The sequence below is a fragment of the Danio rerio genome, chromosome 16 (genome assembly GCF_052040795.2).
Source record: "Danio rerio strain M-AB ecotype USA chromosome 16, GRCz13ab, whole genome shotgun sequence".
NCBI lineage: Eukaryota > Metazoa > Chordata > Actinopteri > Cypriniformes > Danionidae > Danio > Danio rerio.
In genome coordinates, this window is record NC_141036.1 from 25,287,446 (window position 1) to 25,296,389 (window position 8,944).

General features: G+C 38.1%; 1 protein-coding gene across 8 annotated transcripts in view; it reads right to left on the reverse strand.

The window, feature by feature from the left end:
• Positions 1–8,944, reverse strand: part of pbxip1b (pre-B-cell leukemia homeobox interacting protein 1b) — a 99,256-nt gene that overhangs the window by 5,063 nt on the left and 85,249 nt on the right. For all 8 annotated transcript variants that reach the window (NM_001079956.2, XM_087285742.1, XM_087285740.1 and 5 more), the window contains 1 exon segment: positions 2,506–2,764. In NM_001079956.2, the coding sequence (NP_001073425.2) occupies positions 2,506–2,764 (259 nt within the window).

The window sequence follows — 8,944 nt, forward strand, 5'->3', positions numbered from 1 at the left end:
AAATGGCACCCGGTGTGGTCTTCTGCTGCTGTAGCCCATCGGACTCAAGCAGGTCCGTGCAGAGACTGTCCAAAGGCCATGTGCAGGATAAATTTTTTGAAGGGGGGGGGGGGGGGTGTTGTTGTCGTGCGCGTTATGAAGAGCGGTGTTGTCGCGCGCGTACTGTAAGGGGGAGGGGGGGATGGGCACGTACTCAAGAGCGGTGTTGTTGCGCGCCTACTGAAGGGCGGTAGGGGTAGGGGGGGATGGGGGGTTGCGGGGGCACTTTTGATCATTTTGGAAGGGCACTTTTTATCCAAGACTAATAAGGGCATGTGTACTGCACAGGATGAGCCTTATGTGTGCACGTGCCTGGCCTAAAGGTTGGACGTGTTGTGCGTTCAGAGATGCTCTTCTGCATACCTCAGTTGAAACGAGTGGTTATTTGAGCTACTGTTGCCTTTCTATTAGCTTGATTTAGTCTGGCCAATCTCCTCTGACATCAACAAGGTATTTGCGTCCACAGACCTGCTGCTCACTGGATATTGTCTGTTTTTCAGACCATTCTCTGTAAACCCTAGATATGGTTGTGTGTGAAAATCCCAGTAGATAAGCAGTTTTTGAAATACTCAAACCAGCCTGTCTAGCACCAACAAAGCCACTTAAATCACCTTTCTTCCTCATTTTAATGCTCAGTTTAAACTGCTGCAGATTGTCTTGACCATGTCATGTTGCTGCCATGTGATTGGCTGATAAGAAATTTGCTTTAACGAGCAGTTGGACAGGTGTACCTAATAAAGTGGCCGGTATGTCTATATATAAAATATTTAACACACACATACACATTTTATTTATAATGTGTGTGTATATATATATATATATATATATATATATATATATATATATATATATATATATATATATATATATATATATATATATATATATATATGCACACACACACACACACATACTTATATATATTCTTATTCTTTTTTAAATATTTCCTAAATGGTATTTAAAAGAGCAAGAACATTTTCACAGTATGTCTGATAATATTTTTTCTTCTGCAAAAAGTCTTATTTGTTTTATTTCGACTAGAATAAAAGCAGTTTTGAAAAACTATTTTTGGGACAAAATTATTAGCCCCTTTGAGCAAATATTTTTTTCGATAGTCTGCAGAAAAAAAACATTGTTATAGAATAACTTGCCTAATTACCCTAACCTGCCTAGTTCACCTTATTAACCTAGTTAAGCCTTTAAATGTCAATTTAAGCTGTATAGAAGTGTCTAAAAAAATATCAAGTAAAATATTAATTACTGTCAGCTGGCAAAGATAAACTGGCAAAGATAAAATAAATCAGTTATTAGAAATAGGTTTTTAAAACTATTACGCTTAAAAATGTGTTGAAATAATCTTCCCTCCATTAAACAGAAATTGGGGAAAAAAATAAACGGGTCATAATAATTCAGGGGGGGCTAATAATTCTGACTTTTAACTGCATACAGTATATATATATATATTTAAAAAGTAGTTTTAATAGGAACTATCAAATATTAACTAATAAATAATTAGGGCAATATTTGTTTGCTGATTTTGCATATTTATATGTAATTGTTAAACATTATGAAACAATGTTCACACTTTACAATAAGGTTTCATTAGTTAATGTATTTACTAACATGATCAGTACTTGTGCAGTACAACATTTATTAATTTTAGTTTAAAATGTATTAAAATCTAAAGTTGTGCTTTTTTTCTTATTGGTATTTACTTTCATTTAAGTTCTAAGTGCTGAGTTTTTGTTGTTGTTGTTGTTTTTGTTATTTTCTTTTGTTGTAATTGCTGTGGTTTTTCTTTTCTTTGTATTTGTAAAAAGTGAAAAGCACCTTTTTATTGATGAATACAAACTTTATTTAAATGGATGCAATTTCTGGTTCACATTGTTTATTTATTTATTTATTTATTTATTTATTTATTTATTTATTTATTTATTTATTTATTTATTTGTTTATTTGTTTGCTTGCTTAATATTTGTAACTGGTGGTGGGAGATAGCCATGGACAGATATTTCTAATTTCCCAAGGTAAATTTAAAACAAGTGACAATTTAGTATTTTCTTATTTTTTGGATAACACACTTTCCACAGTTACAAAAATTACACTAAGAGTTAACATGAACTAACATCAAAAGAGTTTACTTCCATTAACTAATTTTAGCAAAGATAAATTACTGTAATAAATACTGTATCAAATGTATTGCTCATCGTTTGTATACGCATTATTATATTAACTAACATTAACTTATTGAACCTTATTGTAAAGTGTTACAGGCACAAAAAAACATATCATACTTTTTTTTAATATCACTTATTACATTTTTTCCATTTTTAACAGTGCATCAAGGTAAAAACATGCAAGTGATTCTGGCTTTTAATCTTTTTCTTTTTTTAAGAAAAATAAATCAGAACAGATGCGTTCGACTGATGGACTGTTACTGTCAGTGTGCGTGTGTGTTCACTGCACCTGTGAGCTGGGAAACTTGAGCTCTCAGATGCTCCAGTTCGCTCTGCAGCGACGGCAGCGCCTCCAGCTCTTTCTGCGCTCTTGCACTTTCTTCTTTCATTCTCTCGTTCTCCTGCTCCAGCTCCTTCTGAAGAGCAGGCAGTCTGTCTAGTTCTTCTTTAATCCTCTGATACTCCTTCTCCAGCTCTTCTCTCCGCTCGCGCTCCTTCTCTCCTGTCTCTGCCAGAAGCTGCGCTGCTTTCAGTTCACCTTGATATTGCTGAATTTACAGACAAGGTAAAATAATGAACAACAAAACACTTCCAAAGAGGAAATACAAGAGAAATTGTCATGCTCCTTTAATATATTGAGGGATATATTTCAGAAATTGCCTTAATCCAAAAGTATATTACAACAGCTTTTGGTCCCTGAAACCTTAAGGACCAGTGTAAATTTATATATTACACCAGCGTTTATTTAGAATTTATAAATGCATTTTAAAGATATTATAGCAAAAATCACACAATTTAAATTTAATTTATAAAAGCCCCAGTACACTTAATAAATAAAAGCCCCAATACACTTGAAGTGAATAAAAAAAATGATTCTGAGGTTATTTCAATTTCATGATTAGATTTTCTATTGGGAGTTTGTAAAATGTTAGAAATACATCATTGGTCTGTGATGATGATGTAACAGGTAGGTGTGGCAATGAGGTCTCCAACTTCATTGCCACTAAAATGGTTTGGATTTATTACCTCCAGTCAATCAGTTGAGATCAGGGGTCCATTCTTTATACCTCACTTAAATGATCTAAGATGATTTGGCAGATCCTGGATCTTTTAATGTGGATAACTAATCCCTGGCTATTATGGTTCTTCAAACAAGTTCGTAAATTAGATTAAAATGTCTGGATGAACTGATCTGAGATCGCTGCGTATGTTGTGAAGGATAAATCTATCGATACTCAAAATTATGATCAGCAATGCAACCATTGGCTGACGGCACAGCATCGTAATGACATCATCTTATTAATATTTAATTATCCATGTGAGCAAAATTACATCAAATTAGCAGAAAACGGTTTGTTAAATATGAAACGCAGCAACTTTCCACCTTTGTTGTGGTCTACAGGCTTTATACTTTTATGTTTCAAGAGTATTTAGCCATTTATTTAGTTTTTTTTTAACTAATTTTAGTCATTAGCCATTTATTTAGTTATTTTAGTTAGTGTAAGGAATAACTGGCTGTATAAATTAATTTTGTATAAATACATTAATAAAAATAAATAATAAAAAAATGTTCTCTTTGAAGCTCTTGGGGAGAACCACCCTGTGACAGTCTTTGTACTTTTAATTCAGAGTGCAGATTGCATAAATTTTATTTATATATATATATATATTTAAACATTTTTACTATATTTTCCTAAGTAACAATTACTGTAAGAAAATATTAGCATTCGGTACATACTTTCAGTATCACCTTTGCTTGAAATGAGCCGATCTAATCCTGTTTATATGAAATTAGCCTGCTCCGAGCAGGTTTGAGCTACCAGAACTGTTGCTATGACAAAAACTCTCGGATGAGTTTTAAACAATGAAACAATCCTAGATCTTGTCAAACCGTCAATAGCCAAATTCAGCTAATTACGTAATCCACGTACAAAAAATGGTCTCCAGATTTGCAGGAGTATACAAACATTAAAGAGCAGCTTTATTGTAGAAACTGAACTGCAATTTAGGGCTACACAATACATAGTTTCAGCATTTTTACTGCATATACGATAGTCACATTTCACGAAAACCAATGCTTGGATAATAGTCACAGATCAGAACACGTGATAGAGTGAAAAATTGTCATCTGCATTTATTTCTGTTGTGAGCATTTTATTAAACTCTAAAGCATTTAGGCATAAGATATTATATAATTTCTAACTTCATATTTACTGCAGGATTCACTCCCCTACAGAATCAATTCTAATCAATTTAAATAAACAAATTCTTTGTAAACACAGCTATATATAGGGGAAAAACAAAATATCCCAATGTAAAAAAAAAAAAATATATAATTAAAGCTGCAAGCAGCGATGAAAGGGACCTCGCACCCGGGCTCACCGCCGCCCATTGGCCTCAGGATGACAGAGAACAGCGAACAACATTAATTTAAGCCGATTTATATAAAGATCCTGAGAAAACCACACATTCATGCCAAACTTCCTCGTGTCAGCAGGTGGCGCTATGACTGTTACTCAAGATTTGCATGTAGATGCCTTCAGTAGAGGAATCTTATCAACCATGTGAATTTTCAGCCAGATCGGACATTGTTTGGCTGAGTTATATGTAATTTCCTGTTGCCAGCAGGTGGCGCTATGACTGTGACTCGATATTGGCATGCAGATGTCTTCAGGAGAGGATTTTAATCAACCATGTAAATTTTCAGGCTGGTCAGACTTTGTGTGGCTGAGTTATAAGCCAAACTATCTTCTGCCAGCAGGTGGCGTTATGACAGACTCAATATAATTATGTAGATGTGCTTAGGAGAGGACTTTCATCAACCATGTGAAGTTTCAGGCAGATCGGACATTGTGTGGTTGAGTTATAAGCATTTCTTGTTCCATGGCGAAGCGTTGAGGTTTGTCATGCCGCCATGGACACGCCCTTCTGCAAAATCTCTAGATCTTTACAATATATCATCGCTAGAGCTTTCAAATAACATCACTCAAATTTGGTGCTGATATAATAAAGTTTGCGGAAGGAGTATATTACAATGTAAAACATGTCATTTCCTGTGGCCAGCAGGTGGCGCTATATTTCTATCTGGATATCAGCATATAAACGTATTCAGGTCAGGACTGTTATCAAATGAGTGAGTTTTGAGGCAGATCGGATAATGCATGCCTGAGTTATAACAACTTCCTGTTTTGTGGCGAATCGTCAAAGTTTGCAAGGCCGCCACAGACACGCCCATCGATGAAAACTCTAAAGCTTCGTAATTTAACATCGCCAAGGCCTTTACATGACAAAACCAAATTTTGGTGTTGATCAGATAAAATCCCTAGGAGGAGTTCGTTAAAATACAACGCCTGGAAATGGCAAAAAAGCCACTTTTTTCGCAGCAGGAAGTTAAAAATAACCGACTTCCTGTTGGGTTTGAGATATGGCTCCAAGAGACTTTTTCGTATGTTTTGGCATGTTTGAGGTGTGTGCCAATTTTCGTGCATGTGCGTGATTCGTATATAGTGGGCTCGTCCGATTAATTTTTGTAGGTGGCGCTGTCGAGTCATTTTGCCACGCCCACTTCAATATTGTTATGTGGATGTTTTCAAGGGAGGACTTTTATCAACCATATGAAGTTTCAGGCTGATCGGACATTGTGTGGTTGAGTTATAAGGACTTCCTGTTCCATGGCGAAGCGTTGAGGTTTGTCATGCCGCCATGGACACGCCCCTCTGCGAAAACTCTAGATCTTCACAATATATCATCGCTAGAGCTTTCAGATAACACCACTGAAATTTGGTGCTGATACGATAAAATTTGTGGAAGGAGTTTGTCACACTGTAAAACATGTCATTTCCTGTGGCCAGCAGGTGGCGCTGTAACTGTATCTGGATATTGGCATGTAAACGTGTTCAGGTCAGGACTCTTATCAAGCGTGTGAATTTTGAGGCAGATCTGATAATGCATGCCTGAGTTATAACGACTTCCTGTTTTGTGGCGAATCATCAAAGTTTGCGAGGCCGCCACGGACACGCCCATCGACGAAAACTCTAAAGCTTCGCAATTTAACATCGCCAAGGCCTTTAGATGACAAAACCCAATTTTGGTGTCGATTGGATAAAATCCCTAGGAGGAGTTCGTTAAAATACAACGCCTGGAAATGGCAAAAACGCCACTTTTTCACCGCAGGAAGCTAAAAATATCCAACTTCCTGTTGGGTTTGAGATATGGCTCCAAGAGACTTTTTCGTATGTTTTGGCATGTTTGAGGTGTGTGCCAATTTTCGTGCATGTGCGTGATTCGTGGATCGGGGGCTCGTCCGTTTAATTTTTCTAGGTGGCGCTGTCGAGTCATTTTGCCACGCCCACTTCCGAAGCCCAAAACAAACGTAAATTTTCGCCACTTCTGAGGCGTGTGCAAAGTTGCGTGAGTTTTCGGGCATGTTTAGCCCCTCAAAACCGCGATTCATTCCGCGGAAGAAGAAGAAGAAGAAGAAGAAGAAGAAGAAGAAGAAGAAGAAGAATTAAAGCTGCAAGCAGCGATGATAGGGACCTCGCACCCGGGCTCACCGCCGCCCGGTGGCCACAGGGTGAAAGAAAAAAGCGAACAGTAATAATTTAAGCCGATATATAAAAAAAAAATCTGAGAAAAATCACAGATTTATGCCAAATTTCCTCCTGTCAGCAGGTGGCGCTATAACTGTGACTCATGATTGGCATGTAGATGTCTTCAGGAGAGGAAACTTATCAACCATGTGAAGTTTTAGGCAGATCGGACATTGTTTGGCTGAGTTATAAGCCAAACTGCCTTTTGTCAGCAGGTGGCGCTATGACAGACTCAATGTTGTTATGTAGATATGTTCAGGAGAGGACTTTTATTAACCATGTGAAGTTTCAGCCAGATCGGACTTTGTGTGGTTGAGTTATACTGCAAACTACCATCTGCCAGCAGGTGGCACTATAACTGTGATTTAAGATTGGCATGTAGATGCCTTCAGTAATGGAATTTAATTAACCATGTGAAGTTTAAGGCAGATCGGAGTTTGTGTGGTTGAGTTATAAGCCAATCTACCTTTTGCCAGCAGGTGGCGCTATGACTGACTCAATATTGTTATGTAGATGTGTTCAGAAGAGGACTTTTATCAATCATGTGAAGTTTCAGGCAGATCAGGCATTGTGTGGTTGAGTTATAATAACTTCCTGTTCCATGGCGAAGCGTTGAGGTTTGTCAGGCCGCCACGGACACGCCCCTCTGCAAAAACTCTTGATCTTCACAATATATCATCGCTAGAGCTTTCAGATAACACCACTCAAATTTGGTGCTGATACAAAAAAATTTGTGGGAAGAGTTTATTACTCTGTAAATCATGTCATTTCCTGTGGCCAGTAGGTGGCGCTATAACTGTATCTGGATATTGGCATGTAAACTTGTTCTGGTCTAGACTCTTATCAAACATGTGAATTTTGAGGCAGATCGGATAATGCATGCCTAAGTTATAATGACTTCCGGTTTTGTGGCGAATCGTCAAAGTTTGCGGAGCCGCCACGGACACGCCCATCGACAAAAACTATAAAGCTCCGCAATTTAACATCGCCAAGGCCTTTAGATGACAAAAACCCAATTTTGGTGTCGATAGCATAAAATCCCTAGGAGGAGTTCGTTAAGATACAACGCCTGGAAATGGCAAAAATGCCACATATTTGCAGCAGGAAGTTAAAAATATCTGACTTCCTGTTGGGTTTGAGATATGGCTCCAAGAGACTTTTTCGTATGTTTTGGCGTGTCTGAGGTGTGTGCCAATTTTCGCGCATGTGCATGATTCGTAGATCGGGGGCTCGTCCGTTTAATTTTTATAGGTGGCGCTGTCGAGTCATTTTGCCACGCCCACTTCAATATTGTTATGTGGATGTGTTCAGGGGAGGACATTTATCAACCATGTGAAGTTTCAGGCAGATCGGACTTTGTGTGGTTGAGTTATGAGGACTTCCTGTTTCATGGCGAAGCGTTGAGGTTTGTCATGCCGCCACGGACACGCCCCTCTGCGAAAACTCTAGATATTTACAATATATCACCGATAGAGCTTTCAGATGACACCACTCAAATTTGGTGCTGATACGAAAAAATTTGTGGGAGGAGTTTGTTACACTGTAAAACAAGTCATTTCCTGTGGCCAGCAGGTGGCGCTATATCTGTATCTAGATATAGGCATGTAAACGTGTTCAGGTCAGGACTGTTATCAAGCGTGTGAATTTTGAGGCAGATCGGATAATGCATGCCTGAGTTATAACGACTTCCTGTTTTGTGGCGAATCGTCAAAGTTTGCGAGGCCGCCACGGACACGCCCATCGATGAAAACTCTAAAGCTTCGCAATTTAACATCGCCAAGGCCTTTAGATGACAAAACCCAATTTTGGTGTCGATCGGATAAAATCCCTAGGAGGAGTTCGTTAAAATACAACGCCTGGAAATGGCAAAAACGCCACTTTTTCGTCGCAGGAAGTCAAAAATATCCAACTTCCTGTTGGGTTTGAGATATGGCTCCAAGAGACTTTTTTGTATGTTTTGGCATGTTTGAGGTGTGTGCCAATTTTTGTGCATGTGCGTGATTCGTGGATCGGGGGCTTGTCCGTTTAATTTTTCTAGGTGGCGCTGTCGAGTCATTTTGCCACGCCCTCTTCAAGAGAACCATAAAAAAGGTAAATTTTCTCCACTTCTGAGGAGTGTGCAAAGTTGCGTGAGTTTTC